This window comes from Rhinolophus hipposideros (genome assembly GCF_964194185.1).
Source record: "Rhinolophus hipposideros genome assembly, chromosome: 10".
In the NCBI taxonomy this organism is placed as follows: Eukaryota; Metazoa; Chordata; class Mammalia; order Chiroptera; family Rhinolophidae; genus Rhinolophus; species Rhinolophus hipposideros.
This window is the reverse complement of record NC_138056.1, coordinates 84,294,390-84,317,253: the sequence shown is the minus strand read 5'-3', so window position 1 is coordinate 84,317,253 and position 22,864 is coordinate 84,294,390. Positions and strand designations below refer to the sequence as shown.

Here is a 22,864-nt window from a genome sequence, read left to right as displayed (position 1 = left end):
AAAGGTAGACTAAATTTAAAATTAAGAGTAATTTGCCTTAATTACCCTTAGTGTTCCTTTCCAGATGGTGATACAGATGGTGTTTGCCAAATGATGCAGAAATTGTGCGATTGCAGAGTTGAAGTCACTCTGGAAAAACAGAGCAAACAGAAATTATATCCGTGTGAAGGTCTATAACAGGATAGTCAAGAGCATAGCTGTTAAGTCCCAGCTCACCATTACTTTGCAGTGTTGAGTTCGTCAACTCGTTTCTTGTTCTTCTATAAATGATGCTAACAATAGTAATAGTGTCTAATTTAAGGTTATGAAGATTAAATGAAATAAAGTTGGTATTCACAGGGCCTTATATATAAAAAGTCTTTTGAAATCAGCAGTAATTTATTATTGTTATTGTTTTGTTTTCAAGACTGCTATAATAAGACAGAAACAAAATTTTTAAACCTATATCTTAGAGTTTTAGAATTTTAAAAAGCATTTTCACAAATTCAATCTCATTTTATTAAATATTCAATATTTATTTGTTCATCTATTCAGTAGCTATTTTATTATTATTATTATTATTATTATTATTATTAATTAGGCGTGATAAACATCCTTGGGGGATTGGAGGTTTGGTGCTGGAAATAGTAGTAAGAAAGACATGGACTTCACATTGTGTTGGGGGAGTTAGACGTCAAACAAGTAAATAATAATTTCACAAAGAAGTCATAAGTGTGAAGAAAATGAGTGTAATATAATAGAGAGTGACTGAAGACCTACTTAGGTGGCCAGGGAGGAGCTTTCTGGGGAAGTGACATACAAGCTCTTACTCGAAGGACAAGGAGCCAGCCATGTGAAGGTTGGATGAGCAGCCATTGCAACTGAAGGAAGCAGCACGCGTAAAGGCTGTCGGTGGGTCTGTGGGTTGGAGCGTGTTGAGCATGCGCACAGATGAGGAAGAACGTCAGTGTGGCTGGAGCTCAGCGAGCCAAGGGGAGAGTGGAGGGCGAGACCGGAGATGGAGGCTCAGGACTGCAGGCCCGTGGCCGTGGCTGGAGTGTTTATTCCAAGGGCTATGGGGAGAGACTAGAGAGTTGGAGGCAAGGTAGTAATAGGCTCAGGTTTGTTTTAGAAATAGCCCCTTTGCTTCTCTGTGGAGAATAGACTGTAAAGGGGCAAGACGGGAAGCAGGAAGACTGGTTAGGAGACTTTTGCAATGGTCTAAGGGAGAGATGATGGTGTCTTGGGAGAAGATGTTAAATGAATGGTGCAGGCGTTTGGATTCTGCCCACAGCTCTGTGCAGAGGCAGTAAAGCATGTGGTTAAGAGCACCAGCTCTTAAGAGTGAAGACTGGTGTGAAATCTGACTTACCATGTGACCTTGGACAAGATTTTTAAGCCCTCTGTGCCTAATTTTTACCATCTCTGAGATAGGAGCAATAATAGTACCTTCCTCCTAGGGTTGCCGTGAGGATTCAATGCGATAATAATAGCTAAAGTGCTCAGAAGAGTGTTAATCCTGCTGTTTTTATCATTACCACCATCTTTCTCACAAGCACTACCACATCATCTGCAATACCCTCGTTTTATAGTTGAGAAAACTTACAAATAGAGGGTGGTTTTGAAATCAAAACATAGGCTTCTTGATTTTGAATCCATCGTTCTTTCTGCAATATATTATGTAGTACGAGCTCCCAGAGAGAAACACCTGCTGATCCTAATCTGTGGCTCAGAGTCCAGTTATAGGAATGTTTAAACAACTTCGAGAAAATGATAAATAAGGCAGCAGAGTGTCCCTGTGTGTGGTTGAGAGGTATCCTGTGCCTCTCTCCCCCCACCTTGAAGTATTAGAAATTTTAATTTCCTAAGTTTTGAAGAGAGCTTTTAGTCACCTAAGCCAAAAGTGTCAGTGTGCACATAGTAATACATATAGGGGGAAAGAACTCACTATTTTGAGGACCTTAATGATTAATAAGATACTGAGTCTCTTTGGAGGACATTCAACTCTTCATAATTGTGTGAAGTGGGACCATACATAATATAAATAATTGAAATCCATGGACTATCCCAACCTTTTTTTAATCAGACTATTAGCAAAGGTATTAGCCAGACCACTAGATTGGAATTTCTCGTCCCAGCTCTTTCTGCCTTTGCCCAGTTCCTTCTGGAGTAAGTAATGACATAGGTAAGGAGCAGGGAGCAAGAGAGACAGATTAGAAGCAAGGAGCTTGCAGGTCTCCTCGTTCGCCTTCTCACCAGAGGCCCCGCTGGTGCCTGCCTCACGGAGACTGAAGGCTCTTTGTCTGTTGCAGAATGTGAGCATTTGATCCGCCACATGCTGGTGTTGGACCCCAACAAGCGCCTGTCGATGGAGCAGATCTGCAAGCACAAGTGGATGAAGCTGGGGGACGCCGATCCCAACTTTGACAGGGTGAGGGGGCTACCACTGAATCAGGGAACTCCTCTCAGAGCTGGAGGAATCTCTTGCATGAAGTTGTAATCAAGCCAGAACCTGAAAAGGCGGCACTGAGAACTAACTATGTGTAATACTAAAGCAAATAGTGAATAAAGGAATTTTTGGATACCACTTGCCCCCAAATCACACTCCCTTCTGGCTTTTAAGAGAGTACAGCCCACAATTCTACAGCTCACCCACCGTGGGCATGTCTCCTTCCTCTTGCTTAGTGTGCTCAGTTCAGTGGCTCCTATAGCATCCCTTTACTTAAACCATTGTAGCCGTCCCAGGTACCCCGAGGAGCTCAGGAAAAAGGGGGTCTTGTCTGTTCACAGCTGAGTATCCGGGGCTTTGTTGCTTAGGCCTGGCTGAGGCCAAAAGGAAGCCAGGGAGCATGGAACAGCTTGTTCAATATACATGATGTGTCATCTTAGCGTGGCTAAAGGTTTGCTAGCTAGCCTTTCATTGTGTTACAGTTAATAGCTGAATGCCAACAACTAAAGGAAGAAAGACAGGTGGACCCCCTGAATGAGGACGTCCTCTTGGCCATGGAGGATATGGGACTGGACAAAGAGCGGACACTACAGGTATCTCCACAGGAGCGGAGGACAAAGTGACGTAGCCGTACACACTCTGTCCTGCTTTTTACATTTTTTTCTCCTTCCTGGAACTTGGGTCTTTTCTTAAAGAATTTCTTTTTATTTTCAACTACAGGTGACATACAATATTATGTTAGTTTCAGGTGTACAGCTTAGTGGATAGACATTTATGTACCTTATGAAGTCATCCCCCCGATAAGTCTGGTACCCATCGGACACCATACATAGTTAGTGATCACAATATTATTGACTACATTCCTTATGCTATACGTGACTATTTTGTAACTACCAATTTGTACTTCTTAATCCCTTCACCTTTTCCACCTACCCCTTCCACCCCCTTCGCAGCTGGTGACCATTAGGATTTTGGGTCTTTTTGTTTTCCTCCTGTTCCTCCTGTGCCCCTTTCTGGGCCTTTGGAAAGAAGGTGGTTTGGTCTTGTGGTGTTCCTATTGAAAGGGTTTGGTCATTTACATGCCATTTCACCAGGGGTGTTTACTTTGTTCCCTTCTCTCTTGGTAGTCATTAAGATCAGATGCCTATGATCATTATAGTGCCATCTACAGCCTGCTGTGTGATCGACATAAGAGACATAAAACCCTGCGTGTCGGAGTACCTCCTACTATACCCCGAGCCGTGGCCTTCCAAGCACCAGTCAATATCCAGGTGGGCAATAACTGCAGTGACCTGATTCAGGACAAGTAACATTGTTAGTAACATTGTTAGGGAGACGGTAAGCCATTGCTCACTAACTTAAACCAAGAGACTTTCCTGTTCTTCCTAACCTCTGTCCCCTCCATCTGTCATCTCTTCTTTTGTCAGAGGTCAAGCAAAGACCTGAACCTTTCTTAGAAAAGATGGAAGGGTGTTCAGGTACTCAAGGTGGACAACAATAGTTGCAATTTTCTTTTTTTAAGAAACAGCAAATCACTGAGAGAAACTCCATCTCTAAAGAATGCTTTTTTGTTGTAGCTTCTAAGGCCAGAGGAGCCAAAGACTCAGAGTTAGAAACAGAGTTTAGCAACGAAGAATACTTTGAAACACTATTATTTCCCTCAAGTGTTTAAGGTATGTGTGTCTCTGTACTGCTTTCCAGGCGGAGCCAGCTGGGACCACTGTGAACCTCAGTGTTCCCCAAGTGCAGCTGATCAACCCAGAGAACCAGATTGTGGAGGCAAGTAGCAACCTCTGATAGTTGCCAGCTGAAACCACTTTCTTTCCCATATCCTTATTTCTTTTCCTTACTTCTTGTTTCTAACTATTTATTTCTAATTCAATTGTATTTCCCTCCACCTCAGCCGGATGGGACAGTGAACTTGGACAGTGATGAGGGTGAAGAGCCTTCCCCTGAAGCATTGGTCCGCTATTTGTCAATGAGGAGGCACACAGTGGGTGTGGCTGACCCACGGTGAGTATCCGGCCAACAGCCCTAATTAACATCAGGGCAAGGATTTCCCACCTGATTTTGTGTTCCTACTATGGCGAATTTCTCCTACTTCATTGTATCTCCCAGATGAGGTCTAATCCAGTGGCCAACACATGTTTTTATCCCAGTTCAGAAGCGCTGGCAGATCAGACTTGATTTGACTAAAGAATTACAGAGCTATCCATGGTAGATGGCATGCCGATGGCCACCATCGTGCCGGTTAATCCCAATACTTGGTGAAGAGTATGGTAGTGTCTTTGCCACACAGATTGAGGTCTTCTGATGTAAGTCCCGTGAAAGTACCTCGTAAAGTTCATCCAAGTTGCACAGCTTCTAGAATGTTGTTTGCTACATGTCCTAATGCAAGACTCATTTAGGAAGTGAGCACAAATGATACGTGATTTATATATGTTACAAATTAAATTAAGTGAATAAGAATCCACAGACACCAAATAAGTGCCAGTTTCCCAAAGTGTTTTCCCAAAACAGTTCTTCAGTATGTTCCTTATGCCCTCACACTGAGGAAATGTCGGGAAGGCCCGCACTCTCTGTTTTTGTTCTACATTTGAAGATTCTCAACATTAAAAATATCCTTACCTCTTTTCTGGATATTTCCTTTACTGTGTAGAGAAGAGAAGGTTGTGACAAGAGTTCTCTTGAGAGTTCAACTAGGGGAAAAGCTAGTTTTCTGATACCTCTTCCCTGAACGATTTCCAAAAAGCCTCCCAGGCCTGCTGGTTTGCTTGCTTTCGGCCTACATTCAAACAGGCCATAGCGGAACATTCTGCCTCCAAAGACTGTCAGCTGTGTCTCTGCTAGTGGAAAGATCTCTTTTTTTAAAGTATGTTGTAAACCATCCTGTTGGAGCACGACAGCCTTGCACATCCAATATTTACTGTTCTATCGGCACTGACAGGAGTAATTGCATTCTCTCCCTGGTTAATCAGTTGCTACTTCAGGCAGCCATTGTTTTAGCGGGTGGCCTGTGTCCTCCAGAACCTGCTGTTTTCCTCCAGGCTTTGCAAATCTGAACCGGACTGCTGCCAGTATTTCCTCTTGGCTTAGAGCTGTTGGTTTTACATGAGTGGTCAATGAAGAAGAGCAATCTCCAGGCCCAAACAGTAAAGGGACATACAGCCAGACTCCACACACTGGCCTTCTGCTTGCTTTAGGATCTTAGTGAGAAATGTAAACTTAGGAGAAAAATAAAATAAAATAAATTGTACTGAGCTAAATCTATTTCATCACTTTGGGAATATAGTACTTTTGAGTAAGAAATTAAGCACACTTCTCTGTCATCCTGTTTCTTATCAGCACGGAAGTAATGGAAGATCTGCAGAAGCTCCTACCTGGTTTTCCTGGAGTCAGTCCACAGGCTGCGTTCCTGCAGGTGGCCCCTAACATGAACTTCATGCACAACCTCTTGCCCATGCAAAATCTGCAACCAACTGGGCAGCTTGAGTACAAGGTACTTGGATATGGGAAGTTCTCCCAGAAGAAACACATTTGAGAGACTTTGGGGGACCTTCCCCAGGATTTAAGGGTTTCCTTGTAAAGACGGACAATTTCTCTTGCAGAGCATGTTGGGTGAGAGGGAAGATTTCTCTAGTCTATATCACAATCAAAGGATCTCTTAATTTCAGTAGATCAGAGTGCTGCTGTTTTCTCTCCTCCTTTTCCCCCCACCTCACCATTCTGTCCTTCTCACTCTATTCCGACAGGAGCAGTCCCTGTTACAGCCACCCACCCTACAGCTGCTGAATGGAATGGGCCCCCTGGGTCGGAGGGCATCAGATGGAGGAGCCAACATCCAACTACATGCCCAGCAGCTGCTGAAGCGCCCACGGGGACCCTCCCCACTTGTCACCATGACACCAGTGAGTAGCAACACAGAGCCCAACTTACTGTCTCAGAGGCTTTTGATAAAGAGATTGTGGGCCTAGGGTTGAGAACCCAGGGTCTCCAACCTAAATGTCTGTATTTCCTCTTTCTCCAAAATTGTGATGCTTCAATGTATTCCTACTTTTCTCAGGCTTAATTTTTGGCTTCTTTTTTTTTTTTTTTTTTATATATATATATTTTAATTAATTTTATTGGGGTGACAATTGTTAGTAAATTTACATAGATTTCAGGAATTTTTGGCTTCTTAACCAAATAATTTCTACACTTGAAGCCTGCTCCCAGAGAGCCTCATCCTCAGTGAGCCACTTATAGATTTCCCTAGTTCAGTATAGCGGCCATCTTGCCAGCTTTGAGGCAGAATAGCAGTGGCCTAACTCAGCCTTCTCTCAGATAACTTTTCCTTGCCAGCAAGCAGTGGAATCTAACAGTTTTCTCTGTAATAAATTGCTTTTTAAACTGGTTTCCAGAATGACCTTCTCACCAATCCTTTCTCTTTTGATTTACACTTCCTCGAGTTTCCGTTACAACCTGAAACACTTCACTGGCTTTCACAAGTTGGTGTTTCTCAATCCTATCTTTTTTATGTGGTGGTTACATTCTAAGGTTGTTTTCCTCCCCTGTTTATTTCTGGTTATTTTCCTGTCATAGGTAAATTCATTCATCATTCATTCATTCTTATATCTCGTAGTACCATAAGATTGGATAGTAATTATATCCATAGCCCTTAACGAGGTGATTTTAGGGCAACACATCTCAAAATAGCTCTAGTTGAGGACATTTTTTCTCCTTTGATCTGTCATGAATGAATACCTTTGTAAAATATAATAAAAATAAATTCTTAGAGAAATAAAAATTTTAAAACATAAAAAATGCAAGGCTAAATTTTTTATTCAATTCAATAGACAAAATTATCTGTTAAATTTTTATTTAAAAATTTCAAAATTTTTTCTATTTTCTATTTTCTTATTCTATTTCTGTACTTCCCTTATCATGGATTAATAACAAAACAGTTTGTGGACTGGCACAGATCCATGGGCCATACCTTCAGTAACACTGCTGTCAGGTACAGGAAGTAATTATATTCATAGTTCTTGGCCTCGCCGAGCTTATAATATGGGAAGAGAAGATAACATGTGTGAAGTATTGGAATAATCGTAAAAGACCATATGTGCTTAAGTACCAGTGTGAATGCCGTGGACTAACAGGTGGCAGAGGCATTCAGAGAAGGGCAAGATCAATGCAGCCTGTGAAGGACCAGAAACAACTTTATGGGAGGTGGAGTGATGTACTTTGCCTACTGTAACTGTTTTTGCCAAGGTCACTAACGAGATTTTGTTGATAAATCCAGTGGACATTTTTAATCTTTTATTTTTTTGGACCTCCCAACTGTATTAGTCACTGTTGACCATTTTCTCCCTGAAATATTTTCTCTTGGCTTCTGCAATACCACGTTCTTCTTGTTTTCCTCCTACCTGTCCTTTTCAGGTTCCCCTTCTCCTTATTTCTTCAATTTGGTGAAACCCAGAGTTTTATCTTGGGCCTTGTTTCCATCTCATTTTGCGTGATCTTGTCCACTCCAGTAATTTCAGTTACCAGACGATTCTGCAGCTCAGCATGCTCTTCTGCCTACTATACAGATTTTGTTGGTTATTCCACAGATACTCACAATTTTAATTCAACATGTCGCGAAATGAACTTACCCTAACTCTATGAAACCCATTTCTCTTCCTGCATGACAGTGAATGGTACTTTCATTCTCCTGGTTACACAAGCTAGGAATGGAGATTTTATCTTTAGGTCTTCCCTCTCCCTTGTTCCCCATGTCAAATGAGTTATCCAGTGCCTATACACATCTTATTTCTGTGCATCTTCACTGCCCTTTCCTTAGGCCACTGCCGTCCTTTGCCGGGATTAATACAGTGACCCCCTAACTGGCTTCTTTGCTTCCAGTCTTGTCTCCTCATGCCTACCACCAGCACTTTTCACACTGCAGCTTTTAGAAAGTTGTAAGCCAGCTCTCTAAAATATAAATCTTGTAACATCATGTCCCGTCTAGAAATTCTTTAGTGGTTCACCACTGCCCTTCCTCAAAATAAAGTTTTTAGTGTGGTGTGCAAGGCCATTGAGAACTGGGTACAGTATTCCTCTCCTGCTCATCTGTAGCCACTTCCTGCTTAATCCTGTTCACTCCAGCCTTCTAGAACTGTAATAAGGGACCTGGCAACCCTAGAAACATTCAAACAATGGAATTATTCCAAAATTTTTTTTTGTTTTATTTCATAATTATTCATTAAATATGCTGTTTCGTAATAACTGAAGTACGAGTTTTGCTCTGGTGCCTGTGGCATGGCGATTACGTGAGCTGCCAGGCTCTGTCAAGGATGCGTAGCGTTCCAGTCCAGAGCAGGTGGGAAGAGTCACGGCAATGCATGCATTGCGGTGGTTCTCGTTTCACTTACATGTTTTGGTAGGTAACAGCTATTTTAGAGCATTGAATTGCAACTACACAATTATATGTTGTGTACTAAAATGTTAAAACACCATTGTGCTTTTCTGGAGTTAAAGACATCTAACTTCTGGAAATAACATTAATACACAAGAACACATCAGTTGTTAGACATCCCAGTTAAATAAGCTTCTACTGTATTTTCAGGTTCAGATACCTGCAGGCCTTCTCTTTTCTTTCAGCCTAGAAACCTCAGAGGCTTGTGACCCCTTTCCCTCTTTAATTGGCTAGCTCCTATTCATCCTTCAGGTCTCAGGTTAGGTGTCACCTCCTCCAGGATGCCTTCCTCCATTCCCAGGTGCCCCATTAGACGACTTGGTCATGCTATTTTGAGATTGTCTGTTTACTTTGTCTCAATCCTCCTTTATACTGTAAAGTGAGTGCAAGAACTATACCTGTTAATTCATATTTTATCCTGAAACATAGTAGGCATTCAGCTATTTATTGAATGAATAAATGAATGAATGAAGATGAATCAGAGGAAGAAGTCCAAATTAAAATCACCTGAGCAAGGTGAAAATGGAAAAATAGAAAGGCATATGAAAGTTCTGTGTAGCCCCGTGGGCCTAGGAAAAGTTTTGTAAATAAGGAAATTAACAGGAACGCCTACCCCACATCCAGTTTCTAGAATAAGGGATATTACAGAAGCACACCACCTTGAGCTGGTCCTTTCTGTCTCTCTTCAGGCAGTGCCCGCAGTTACCCCTGTGGACGAGGAGAGCTCGGATGGGGAGCCAGATCAGGAAGCTGTGCAGAGGTAATGTGGCACCTGGCAGTGTTTGCAGAACAGCCTTGGGCAGACTCCCCCTGCAACCAACGAAAGGTCACCTCTGCCCAAGGAGGTGGTACAGTGCAGCTTCAACATTTGTGTGGTCTCTTTGCTCAAGCCAGATGGCATGTCCTCCCACACGGAAGTAACAGAAGACTGTCCAGAAAATTGCATTTCTGTAAGCGCCATTGGAAGTCCCCTAAGTGACAGCAGTAACTTCTTCTCTCCTCCCTCCTTCCTTCCTTGCCCCCTGCCTTCATATTGCAGCTCTGATAGTATTCCAGGGCACAAAGCCTGCTCCTACCTGCCAAGAACTGTTTACTAAAAAGGAATTGGAGATTTGGGATGACAGTGATCCTAGCTAATCTGGCCCTGGACTTCTGGCATGGACTCTTCCTTTCCAGGAGAATGAATACCTCTTGTACTGTTTGCTGTGTATTTCTTTCATCCCCTTGTACCAACAAAGAGATATTGAAAAAAGAATATGGGATTCTGGCCAGGGACAGATGCAAATATCCATGGTTTGCAGAATCTTGTTGAGTGATGCCTAATTTCACAGAGAACGGCAGTGACCATCAGACGTGCTGTACTGTTCATTTTACCTCAGTTCCATTAGCCATGGTCCTCGGCTCCATGCATGCCCTTGTGGGAGTTGCCCTTCTTATTTTCCAGGGATGAGGATTTGACCAGAATCCAGCATGTATTTTCTGAGAAATACAGGTGTTCTTCAAAATTATGTTTTTCCCTTGAGGGAGATTGAAATAAAATGGTTTTCACGGGCTCTTGGGAAAACTGGGTGTCTTTATCAAATGGATATTAAACCACTAATGGCTTACTCTTTGCAAAGTTTACATACCACTAATTACTCTGTAGTCTGTTCATTGTTTTTAGCTTATGTGGGCAAAGTGGTTAAAAATGAAACGAGCATTTTTTAAGAACCCGATGGTTCTGGGCCAGTACTCTCCCTTCCCCCAGTAGCTCTGTATGTGAGCTGCTGTTCAAAAAGAAGCTGGTCCCATGTGGAAAGAAGAGTGGAGAACAGGGGTGTTGGCAGGTAGGTCAGCTCCTTCTACAGCTTAGCCAATAGAAGAAAAATTGTGGAAACTTTTTTTTCTCTTGATTTTGTTGTTTCTATAGTTTAGTAATAACAGTGTATATAAAGCTGCAAACGGGCCCTGCGGGCATCATGAGGAGAAATGAGGAGACTCCCCCCTACTTAATTAGATAGCAGTATTTCATTTTATCTTCTTTGTCTTGGGCTTTACTTCCTCCATCTCCACCTTCTTTCTTCTTTAGACCAACATTTAAAGCATAAAATGCCCATTAGATTTGAGGTAATGAAGAGGAATAATGCTTGTTTTATGCATGCCCAAGAAGAGCCGCAGTAGTAGAGGAAGGCATCAAGCAGACGAAGGGGAACCAAGATCCTATTAATGGTGTTGGCCAAATGGGTCTGAAAGATCAGAATAGAAAGTCACCAGCTTGTCAACTCTGCAGCTTTTGAAATTTCTGTTTTCTTGCCTTGCCTTTTCTCCCCTAAAAACAGTTCTGAACATGTCATGTGGTTTTATTTCTTCATCCTCTAGACATTGTTGGTTCCCTGGGAACAACATCAGTTTGTCTTCTCTATGATTGGGTTACAATCAGGAGGCATGAGGGAAGGGGTGGTTTGGGAATTCACTATCCCAGAATGGAAGGATTTGTTTTCCATGACGTATAATTAGGCTCATCTCAAAACCTGGGGGCCAATGGGATGCAGAGGCATGGGGAATCCTTATGTGAATATCTCCCTTGGCTCATTTCTAGGAACAATCCTTAGGGCTCATTTTGTCTGACTTATATTTTTGGAAATTTGGAGTGAAAAGAGGAATAAAATTAACAAGTAGAAAATAAATTCTTCTATTGAATGGATTGAAATAAGGAAATCCGTTCCTCTGAAGGAAAATCAATCCCCTTCGTGAGCTACATCTGCTTTTTCTCTTCTCTTCAGTGGCTACTCTTAGGCCCAAGATTCAGCCACTTCAGTGGTAAGCTAACTTTTGTTAGGCAGTTGGACATGTTTCACTTTCATCCAGTCAGGGATCTGTTTGCCATCGAGCCCTTTTTGAGCTCTGACACTATTTCGTTCTGAGTGCTTTGGATTAACTTCTAATGCTTCTTGCTGAGGAATATTCCTGTCTGTCTTTTTTACTGTGAAATGTGCTCCTGCTTGTTGCAGGTACTTGGCAAATAGGTCCAAAAGACATACACTGGCCATGACCAACCCTACAGCTGAGATCCCACCGGACCTGCAACGGCAGCTAGGACAGCAGGCTTTCCGTTCCCGGGTCTGGCCCCCTCACCTGGTACCTGATCAGCATCGGTGAGTAGCCGCGTGAGCTATGTGAGATCCTTGAGGCTCATCGGACAGGCACCCTTCTGGCTGGTCTGACAGTGATGGTGACTAGCATCAAGGCTTTAAATGGCATCCTGAACTTCTATCTTCTCAGCTCCTTGCACTAAGTAGTACATGGGGCAATATGAGATTCTTCTCTCCCATTACCTCGGAGACATGTTCATTGTCTGCAATTGAGTCTCGTGATTCTACATGTTGACTCATAGATGAAATTGAACTTGAGACCTGCAAGGAGATGAAGCTCTCAACTGGAAAATAAGCCATATTAATAGACTTGACCTTAAGTAACTCATCACCTTCCAAAGAATGAGCATTATTTATCATGTTACCACTGAACAGTGAGCTAGGGTATAAAGGCAGACACATCCCTTTGTGAATGGGAGAGCAGAGATACTGCGTCCTCTTGAATGTTGTGCTTGAGAAGTGGTTCTTGCAATATTCTGTTGGCTAAATCTTTTGCAAGGTCTCTGCCACACTTATAATCATTCTCTTGAAGAAATAAAAACAAATTTAACCTTTCTGGCCAAGAAAACTTCACAAAATTGAATCCAAGTAAACCTGGAAGCAGAGGGGAATGACACTTGACTAGATTAAGAAGACGACTATCTTCTTTGAATACCTTGATAACTAACCATCTTACGTGTGCCATTCTGAAGCCCTCCCCAAGCTCATGGGTCACACTTTCAAAGCCACCCCCAATTCCTAGAGTTGATTTTATTTTCATCCTTTTGGGAGGACAATGAAAAACAGTCTTACTTGGAAAGGTTGAAAACCAGTCAAATTCTGAGGAGATTAAGTTTATAAATGTGTTGTTATTAAATTTTGCAATCAGCTCACACTGGCAAGCTTGACACAGTGTTTTTATTGTAACTAGTTACCTGTTGGCCATCTGTCTAATCAGAGACAGGTGAACTCTGAGCAGACTGAGACATAATTAGTGCCACGTTGGAACTCTGGAAGAAGAAAAATAAGCTCTTATAAATGACTGTGAATAACTTAGTAAAAAATGGTCTGTTAGGAGTAACAGGACTGACGATTCTCAAATAAAACTTAGGGCACAGAAAGACAGTATTTTTCTAAGGAAAATCCCTCAGGGCCTCAGGGTACTGCATCAAAGGGTACTTGAAGTGATTATTGGAGAGCTGCCTTTCCACCCCATAAATTTTATATGATTTCTTAATAACTCAGCTCTACACTGTTACCTAATAGTCCATTATCACTTTGTTTCTCCTTGTTTCTATCTTCCTCTCCTCCACAGCCTGACACTTAATTTTTCAGCCCTTGTCAGGGTCTGTTGTTTAGCTGAAGTCCTTTGGGTATCCTTGTTTAATTTTAAGTGTTTCTCAGGAGGTATTGTTATCAGGGAAACATGAAGACCGGCACCTCTCCCGTCAGCCTTTATCACAGACTACGTCCTGTTTACATTTGTTACTAAGGAAGCCCACGCTGGCTTGTAGCACCGTGTGTGTGGTTTGCACCCTGCCTGCTGTCACTGTCGAGGCCTTGCCTGCAGGAAATCTGTCTGCTGTCTGTTTTCATGTGAACACTCTCATAGAGTGTTCCAAGGGTTTCCTGTGGTCGAGCCAGTTTGAATTGGAATAAATGCTTTATGAGTTGGCAGATTGTGTAAGGTGGCATTTAGGCAAACTCAGCGTGTCTTGAGGGGGTTACTATAAAAATATGGCAGCATAAGAGACTGAAGCTGGTCTTCCCAAGGCCAGAAAACACAGAAAATGGGTGGCCCCGATAGATTATTGAGTCGCTTTCATTTTCTGGGAGAAATGACTCAAGAACATTATATGTGTGTGTATGTATAGATAGATAGAGACAGAAATACCGGGTTTCCCCAAAAGTAAGACCTAGCCGGACAATCCTCTCTAATGCGGCTTTTGGAGCAAAAATTAGTATAAGACCCGGTCTTACTTTACTATAAGACATGAGATGGTATGATATGAAATGAGATGAGGTGAGATGAGAGGAGATGAGACGAGGAGATGACATGAGGAGATGAGATGAGGTGAGGTATATGATATGATATGATATAATACCAGGTCTTATACTAATGTTTGCTCCAAAAGATGCATTAGAGCTGATTGTCCGGCGAGGTCTTATTTTCGGGGAAACACATTATAGAGATAGTTATATCTCTATATCTCTATCTTGGATAGAGATAGAACTCTCTCTCTCCATATATACATACATACGTACATATATAGACATATATTCATTCTTCTCGGGTATAATAGCTAAAGTCCAACATTGAGACAGAAGAGGGATCTGATCAACCTTTTTAATTGTAGAGGTGTATAATTTAAAAATTTTTAAGTTTTATGTGTAATTAAAAAAATGCAACCTAACACAAGATGGATTTTATCTAGATAGGGAACCAGTAATCCCTATTTAAAAAGCATAGTGGGAATATCAGCCTAATATGAGTCTGTTCTGAGTTTGAATATGATTGTAATAAAAATAAAACACAGTTGATACTATCAGTGCTTCCAAAATCAGCAACTACATCATAACTGGTACTCTGAAGTTACTGTGCTGGGCTGTCCTGGGTTTCAGTCTGTTCAAAACCTGAGCTTCTAGAAAAGTCATGAAATAGCTGGACCTGGAAGTATTGCTCTGAAGGGAGAGAATGCGTTTTGTGCAGATAGACTGTACTTGAAGAACACAGCTTTCTGAGTGAATCAGAAATGTGTCCATTATCAGAAAATATTGAAAATATAAGAACCAAATTTTAGGAGAAAATAGTATTTGCTTGTTTTAACTCCAGACACCTGATTTAGAAACAGAACTAAGCGGCATTGAGGAAATGCCCCTGAAAGCACCTTCCATGATCACTGTTTCTGGAATGTGTCTGCCACAATCGTCTGTCCTTTGTGCCACTGAAAAAGCCTGCACACCCATGCCCATTCCATTAGCTCACTACTGTGTCAAGCTTCAGGTAGAGTCTGAAACAGAAGTCATCATTAGAAAAGAGAGGGTAAAGGGTTCTCACCTGCTGCTGGAATTCTTGTGTCCCCTCTGCACAGTCATCAGACTGTCCTTCTCCCTCTCTGTCTGCGTTGTACTTGAACTCACTCGTTAACCTGCTTCCTAAACCTTGGTTCTGCTTCCGTCCAGAATGAGTAACTGGCAAGGTGGTAGGTACATCATTTCACCCATACTTCTCTGTGATGTCATCTCTGTCCTGGACATGAAACCCTGGTCCTTTCCATCAGCTGCTGGAATGCTGTCTTGACAGTCTTTTATCTGCTTAACCCAGAAACATCTCTTTCTGATTAAGTAACAAGTATAGATGTTAACTTCTAACCCTGATACTGTCTTAGGCATTCCTTATCAGTAGTTCTTTCTTTCTGTAAGATGCTGGCTGTGTTCTGATTGACCAGTGGGGTTTTTGAAGGTCATCCAAATGATTACTCTTTCATTAGGAGGTTGGGAGGGTGCTGCTGCTCTGAAAAGTTAATTTTCACAGTAGGTAACCTGATTTGCATTGACCAGGTTTGTGCAGGCTCTTGAGGCCTCCATTCCTCCGTTTGGGGATCAGAGGTCCCCATTGCCCTCCATTTTCTAGCAAAGAACCTGTGACTTCCAGGCCAAACCATTCACCACAAAGCTGGCTATAGTTTTCCTCTAGTTATACAGAGATTACGGGTCAAACGGTGAATTTTAGGTTTCTAAAGACTACATAGAGACATGATGATAAAAGCAGGAGTTCCTGCCAGCTTGGCCTGAGATTTCTCGAGAGGCTCTTCTCTCTGACCTAGTATATTTCTAAGAACTGGATGTATTTGATCCCAGGACATCACCAGGCTTGGAAATTGAGCCAACTAAACTAAAGGTAAGTGGGAGTGGAAGATGTGCACCTGGAGCCCTCTAAAAGGGAAGCAGGCTAGGGAAATGACTGGCCTCTGGAGATGTCATGGAAATGGCATAATATACAGGGCTCCATGGGCAGCCAGCCATCTTTGTGTTCACCTGGAACAGCAGTCCGTAGGTGATTTGGTCAAAACGGCTGAGTCCTAGCCCCTAACCTTCTCTTCCCGTGTATTCAGCTCTACCTACAAGGACTCCAACACCCTGCACCTCCCTACGGAGCGTTTCTCCCCTGTGCGCCGGTTCTCAGATGGGGCTGCAAGTATCCAGGCCTTCAAAGCTCACCTGGAAAAAATGGGCAACAACAGCAGCATCAAACAGTTGCAGCAGGTAATGGAAGAGATGGCAGGCATCTCTGGAGAAGCATGGGTAACAGAGACCAGTATTGCAGGAGGACTGGGGTGTTAAACTTTCCACCCCCTTCATGTCAGCACTGCAGTTTTATAGGTTCAAAACTGTATAGTTTCTAACGCTTTTTGCTTGCTTCTTGTTATGTACAGCTTTCCCCAGGATCAAACTTGCTTACCCTATGAAGGGACTAAATTTTCTTCCTGTCTCTGTAGTTCATTAGAGAGGAATTTCTGCACTTGGGTTTCAGTGGGAAGTACTAGGGAAGGTACTTCTAAGCAACCCGGGCAGTCCATTTGTGATTTATGGGCACTGGGTGTTGTTGGAGCCTGCTCTGCATTGTTAGCTCCTGGCCTGCTCTCCAGTTGGTATGAATGATGCTCCCAGAGGAAGGAAGTATACCTCTAGGCTTCTTAAAGGGGCCGTTTTCCTGTGTGCCTTCCTGATGACCAAGCTTCACGTAGCATGTTCTCCGTACACAGATTTTACACTGGATATTTTCACTTGTACACAGACCATCCTTAGTGTTTTCCATGAGTTCATGCAGAACGGAATGGGAATATATATTTAGTACACAAATACCTATATAAATGGGTTAGTTGCTCACCAAGGACAGTTCTCTTCTGGCTCTTTCTGGCCATGAGACTTAGGGGCAGATGTGCGTCTGCTGTCATCATCACTGCACAGGGTGGGCCTGGGTGCTTCCCATCTGTATTAACTGCTTTCCCTTCAGGAGTGTGAGCAGCTGCAGAAGATGTACGGGGGGCAGATTGATGAAAGAACCCTGGAGAAGACCCAGCAGCAGCATATGTTATACCAGCAGGAGCAGCACCATCAAATTCTCCAGCAGCAAATTCAAGTAGGCCTTCACTCTTTGCTTTCTCCAACTTGTTTGGAGTTTGCTTTCAGGCTGATTTGCCTGTGAATTTTGAAGGAGATCATGCAGGGCAAAATGGAGTTGAGTTATGTTGATGGTTGACATGTTTGAGTAAAGGTAATCAAACCTTTCGATGAACAGCAAAGCATAAGTCTCAGTGACAGATAGTTCTTTCTGTTTCTTCCCTTTCTGCGAATAGCTCTAGTTAATCTTCAAGCTCACAATTACTTTTCTCTTTTTCCCCATATGTTTTAGGATTCTATCTGTCCTCCTCAGCCTTCTCCACCTCTTCAGGCTGCATGTGAAAATCAGCCAGCCCTCCTCACCCACCAGCTCCAGAGGTAACGAATCATTTTGTTTCATGTCTGAGCCATTGTCTCTATAGCTTGGTGTCCTTGGCCTGTCTCATATGGGAGATACTGACTGACTTTAGCTTTCATCTTGGAAGAACCTATTTGAAAAGCAGAGAAACCAATTTGAATTTCCGCAACCTCCCTAAAATCCTGACTTCCTGTGCCACTTCATTTTCTTAGCCCCATGAATAAAGTAATCTGATATCCAATACAAGAGGCTAGACACAGGCCCACAATGACCTCTGCCTCTCTGTCTGGGAAGTTTGGTAAAATAACTTCGTGGATAGCTTTTAAGTAGACTGTGGTGGGTGGTTTACATATGTTTTTCTAGCCTGGAGGCTTATCAAAGCTAAGAAAATAATTTCTGCTTGTGTGTATCATATGACTGAAGCTAACTTCAAGGTTATTCTGTCACCTCAGGAAATTTATTTATCTGGCTTTGTTGTTTTTTAAGGTTAAGGATTCAGCCTTCAAGCCCACCCCCCAGTCACCCCAGCAATCATCTCTTCAGACAACCCAGTAATAGTCCTCCCCCCATGAGCAGTGCCATGATCCAGTCTCATGGTGAGTGGGAAGGTTTACACAGAACCGTGGGATGGTATGCTACATGGAAAAAAGGAGTCTTGGTCTTGAAGGCCACAGCAATTGATTTGAATGGCAGAATAACATAATATTTAAAGGTGTGGGCTGTAGAGGCAGACTACCTTGGGTTGAATCCTGTTTCCACCAACTCTTTAGCTACGAAACCACAGGTAAGTTACTTGACTTCAGTGTACCTCAGCTTTCTCAAATGTAAAATAGGCATAATAAGGATATTTAATGAAAAAATATTTTCACTTGAAACAGTCTCCGGCACAAACTGGTTCTCATTAAAGGTTAACTATTATTAACATTTTAATTAAAACCCTCTCCAACTCAACCAAATAGAAAGCTGCTGCCAGAACTGTCCTTATTGTCATGCTTCCATCTGGTTCCCCATTGTACATGTGGCTCCTCTCTGATGGGTGTTTAGATGGAAGTGAAGGTGCGTATTCCCTGCTTGGTGTGGGTCTTTAGAGACCAGCACGATGAGGACTTAGTATTTCAAAAACTGGTCATGTCTTAAGTAATACACACAGTCCAGATTCCCTGAAGAGTCTGAAGTGGTTTCTATATCCTCCCTGCTCAAAGTGGGGTCCCCGACCGACAACATCGGCAGGAAAATCAGAATCTCAGGTCCCATTTCAGACCTGCTAGATCAGAATCTGCATTTTAGCAATATTTCCAGGCCATTTGTATGCACATTGGAGTTTGAGGAGCATTGCCCTACATCAGAGCTACTCAAAGAATAATTCATGGGCCAGCATTCAGGGCAACTTAATTAGAAGTACAAATCCTTAGGGCCCCACCCAAACCTACTGAAGCAAAATTCTGTGGGTAGGGCCCAGGAATCTGTGTCTTAACAAGTCCTCCAGGTGAGCTAAAGTTGAGAAGCACTGCTCTACATGGTATCTAGTTTGAGTGTCCTCATTGGCGCCCATTGCTTCCAGCTAGCAAGTAACCTGGGCATTTGGTCACTCTGATGTTCCTTTCTTTCCAGGTGCTGCATCTCCCTCCCAGTTTCAAGGCTTACCCTCCCGCAGTGCAATCTTCCAGCAGCAGCCTGAGAATTGTTCTCCTCCTCCCAGCGTGGCACTAACCTGCTTGGGCATACAGCAGCCTACCCAGTCCCAGCAGGTGACCATCCAAGTACAGGAGCCTGTTGACATGCTCAGCAGCATGCCGGGGACAGCTCCAGGCTCTGCTGGGCGGGGCCTTTCCGTTAGCCCCAGTGCCAGTCAGATTCAGATGCAGCACCGTGCCAACCTGATGGCGTCCTTCAGCTATGGGCACCGGCCCTTGTCCAAGCAGCTGAGTGCTGACAGTGCTGAGGCCCACAGGTAAGGCTTCCTGAAGTCACTCATCCATCCATTCCAGTGATCCTGTGGGAGGAAGCCCCTTAGCAGGACCAGAGAGGAGGAGGGAAGGAGAATGAGTCTGACTGGGCTATAATCGTTTCACCCTTTTCCAAAATCAGGGTCGTGGGTTTGGGGTGAACTTGAAACCTATTTATTGACCCAGGATCAAAATGCTAATGAGACAGGAGGAAAATGACAGAAGTATCTTATTATTTGTCCACAAAGAAGGAAACAGCCTATTAGAGGAGCTGGTGAAAATGCCAGTTCCCCTTGTCTATTCTTTGAGAATTCTTTCCCTCTCTGTCACGCATATTCTAAGAGATTGGTGCTTCTCAGTAACTCAGATGATGGAAAATAGGCCATGTTGCTGCCTTCAGCCTAGAGCTGGGTCTGTTACACACAGTATACTCAATCCCTTGGACATGACTGGACAAGTGAGTGCAGGGATGAGCTGGGATGATGCCTACTTACGTCCCCATCTCCCCTGTCACACCACAGTTCTCTGTATCAATGGGGCTTCCTACTGGGAAAGAGTAGTAACTATTCGCCAGGGGAGTATAATACACTTGTTACATGAATGCCTGGCACTCACTCTTTTTTGTATCTGCAGCTTGAACGTGAATCGGTTCTCCCCTGCTAACTACGACCAGGGGCATTTACACCCCCATCTATTTTCGGACCAGTCCCGGGGTTCCCCCAGCAGCTACAGCCCTTCAGCAGGAGTGGGGTTCCCTCCAAGCCAAGCCCTGAAAGTCCCTCCGCTTGACCAATTCCCCCCCTTCCCCCCCAGTGCACATCAGCAGTCCTCTCACTATACCACATCAGCACTACAGCAGGCCCTGCTGTCCCCCACACCTCCAGACTACACAAGACACCAGCAGGTACCCCACATCCTTCAAGGACTCCTCTCTCCCCGGCATTCGCTCACCGGCCACTCGGACATTCGGCTGCCCCCCGCAGAGTTTGCACAGCTCATGAAAAGGCAGCAGCAGCAGCGACAGCAGCAGCAGCAGCAGCAGCAGCAGCAGCAGCAGCAAGAGTACCAGGAATTGTTCAGGCATATGAACCAGGGCGATGCTGGGAGTCTGGCTCCCAATCTTGGGGGACAGAGTATGACCGAGCACCAGGCTTTACCATATCAAAATGCTGACTCGTATCACCACCATACCAGCCCCCAGCATCTTCTCCAAATCAGGGCGCAAGAATGTATTTCCCAGGTTTCCTCACCCAGCCCAACCCACGGGTATGCTCACCAGCCGGCACTCATGCATTCAGAGAGCATGGAAGAGGAGTGCTCATGCGAGGGGGCCAAGGATGGCTTTCCAGACAGGAAGAGTTCCAACACGTCAAGCAAAGGTTGCCATGAAAGGCCCCTGCTCTTGAGTACTGGGGACCCTGACTCTTTACTGGGAACTGTGAGTCACGCACAGGAATTGGGGCTACATCCATACCGACATCAGCCCACTACTGCATTCAGTAGAAATAAGGTGTCCAGCCGAGGTAAGAGTCCCTTCAAAGTAATGGTCCTGGGCCAGTCTGCCCCCATTCAATTAACTTAGTAATGTTACCTTTTTTCAGCTAGTACTCTGTGTTCCTAAGAGAAAAAGAATTCCTGAGAAGACCTTCAGGACCTTTTGAGGGAGAAGCATGTAGGAATTGGGTGTTGGTGGGTAAGGGATTTGTTTTCAAAATTAAAGGATAGTGACAGAAAATTAACAGATAGTACAGTCAGTAAAATGTATTATCTATTTCTCATTTTCATACCACGGTTTCTTGGAATCCAGAATTCCTTGACTGTCATCAAAATAGCTAACTTTAACTTCTGCAATACAAAAGAGTCAGCTACCAGTGCTAAGGAAATAAAATTTAGTATAAATAGCATTGAACCAAAAGTCAAACACCTCAGGTCTGTACTTGACTCTCTCATGAATGTGATAACCTTGTCACTTGAACCCTCATGTTCTTACTTTCCTCGTGTGTGAATAAAGGGCATGAGGAGTAACGGTGCTTTACAGAGTATTGGGGAAGATGAAGGCATGCATCTATGTGTTTGTGTTGTGCATAATGTACGTGTGTGTGAGAGCCTGAAAGAGAAAGAAGTGTTTCATAATCTGGAAGTATGATATAAACGTGAGTTATTTCTTTGGTCATTTCATTAATAAACTAAATGCAGACTATTACAGTAGCACAAGGGAGGCCCCATGTCATTCCATTTTGTCTCACTTTTTAATGAATGTGTACTTTCATTTTCATTCTGAGGGAGATTAGAATTACCATCAGTGAGTTATGCTCAGGAAATGTTGTTCCATTCGCATCATAGCCTTCTTCTTAGACAAAATCTGGACTGATATCCATCATCCCATAGATCGTGAAAAGTGAGTTCACCCATAAAATATACGACCTTGAAACAGCATTTCTTCCATCCTTCCCTTCTTGGAGCTAGCTGCATCTCTTGCTCTGACTTTTAAAGTCAACACACAAAACTCATTCCTAGGGGAATTAGGTCCCATGGCACAGAGCAGGGTAGAAGACCTTGCTCTAAATAAATTTATGTGATGGAGACTTGGTGCCTTTGGGTTGTGCTCGTTATGAACTGATAGGGAGGGACCTGTGGGTGCATAAAACACCAGTTAAATCCTCAGGTTTTGACCAGTTGGGTGCCGTCCAGCTTAGAGGTCTGTACCAGTCCCGTGTGTTGTGTCCACCGGTGGCTGCTGTGTTTTTGGGATGGTGGAAGTTTCAGAACCAGATCATATGTGGAATGGCTGACAGACCTGGGGATGTTTAAGATTGCGGGTAGAGAACTAAGGAAAACTACCATACCTGTCAGATGGAAGAAAGGATTCGACTTTTCTGAGTTCATATTATGGGGCAGAACCAATTCTTTCTCAGGAGAGAAATTGCAGCAAATTTCGACTCCCTATGGAAGACTCTTATAAGAACTTTCCAGAATAGGCTGCCTTAGCAGCCTGAGAGCCTCCTGTCGCTAGGAGCATTCTAGTAGATGTGGGATGATGATGTGGAAAAGCTTCCAGTGTGAGTGAAAGCTTTCACAAAGTTAGCATACTATAGTTGCGGTAAAAAGCTAACTTCTCTATAGTGTTTTCCATGTGCCAGACACCAAATGCTATTCATATATAAATTCATTTAATCCTCTCAAAAACCATACATGGTAGTAACTTATCATTGCCCCTATTTTATCAATGAGACTGCTGAGGCACAGATTAAGTAATTTGCCCCCAAGGTCACCTGCTAGTAAGTGGCATCTGAACCCAAGAGTTATTCATTTCACTCTGGCAGATGCTTACTGAGCATGTCCTTGGTGTACAAGGCATCGAGGAGAGAGCAAAGCTGGAGCAAATTGTATACACTCCCCTCTCCCACTTCCCGGGCTGGCCATGTGTTAAAACACCTTTTGAAATGGTTTTGTTCAAAAATT

The 22,864-nt window shown here is 43.3% G+C and overlaps 1 protein-coding gene across 2 annotated transcripts in view; it reads left to right on the top strand.

Annotated features, from left to right (window-relative positions):
- Window positions 1–22,864, top strand: part of SIK3 (SIK family kinase 3) — a gene marked incomplete at its 5' end in the record, with an annotated part of 242,629 nt that overhangs the window by 207,028 nt on the left and 12,737 nt on the right. The window contains 15 exons of one of the 2 annotated variants that reach the window (XM_081064915.1): window positions 2,292–2,410; window positions 2,911–3,021; window positions 3,556–3,699; window positions 4,130–4,207; window positions 4,332–4,441; window positions 5,774–5,927; window positions 6,181–6,336; window positions 9,554–9,624; window positions 11,855–11,998; window positions 16,090–16,240; window positions 16,992–17,117; window positions 17,391–17,476; window positions 17,943–18,052; window positions 19,068–19,407; window positions 20,036–20,925. In XM_081064915.1, the coding sequence (XP_080921041.1) occupies window positions 2,292–2,410; window positions 2,911–3,021; window positions 3,556–3,699; window positions 4,130–4,207; window positions 4,332–4,441; window positions 5,774–5,927; window positions 6,181–6,336; window positions 9,554–9,624; window positions 11,855–11,998; window positions 16,090–16,240; window positions 16,992–17,117; window positions 17,391–17,476; window positions 17,943–18,052; window positions 19,068–19,407; window positions 20,036–20,925 (2,790 nt within the window). The remainder of the gene's footprint in view (window positions 1–2,291; window positions 2,411–2,910; window positions 3,022–3,555; window positions 3,700–4,129; window positions 4,208–4,331; window positions 4,442–5,773; window positions 5,928–6,180; window positions 6,337–9,553; window positions 9,625–11,854; window positions 11,999–16,089; window positions 16,241–16,991; window positions 17,118–17,390; window positions 17,477–17,942; window positions 18,053–19,067; window positions 19,408–20,035; window positions 20,926–22,864) is intronic. The other variant, XM_081064916.1, reaches the window with a different exon arrangement.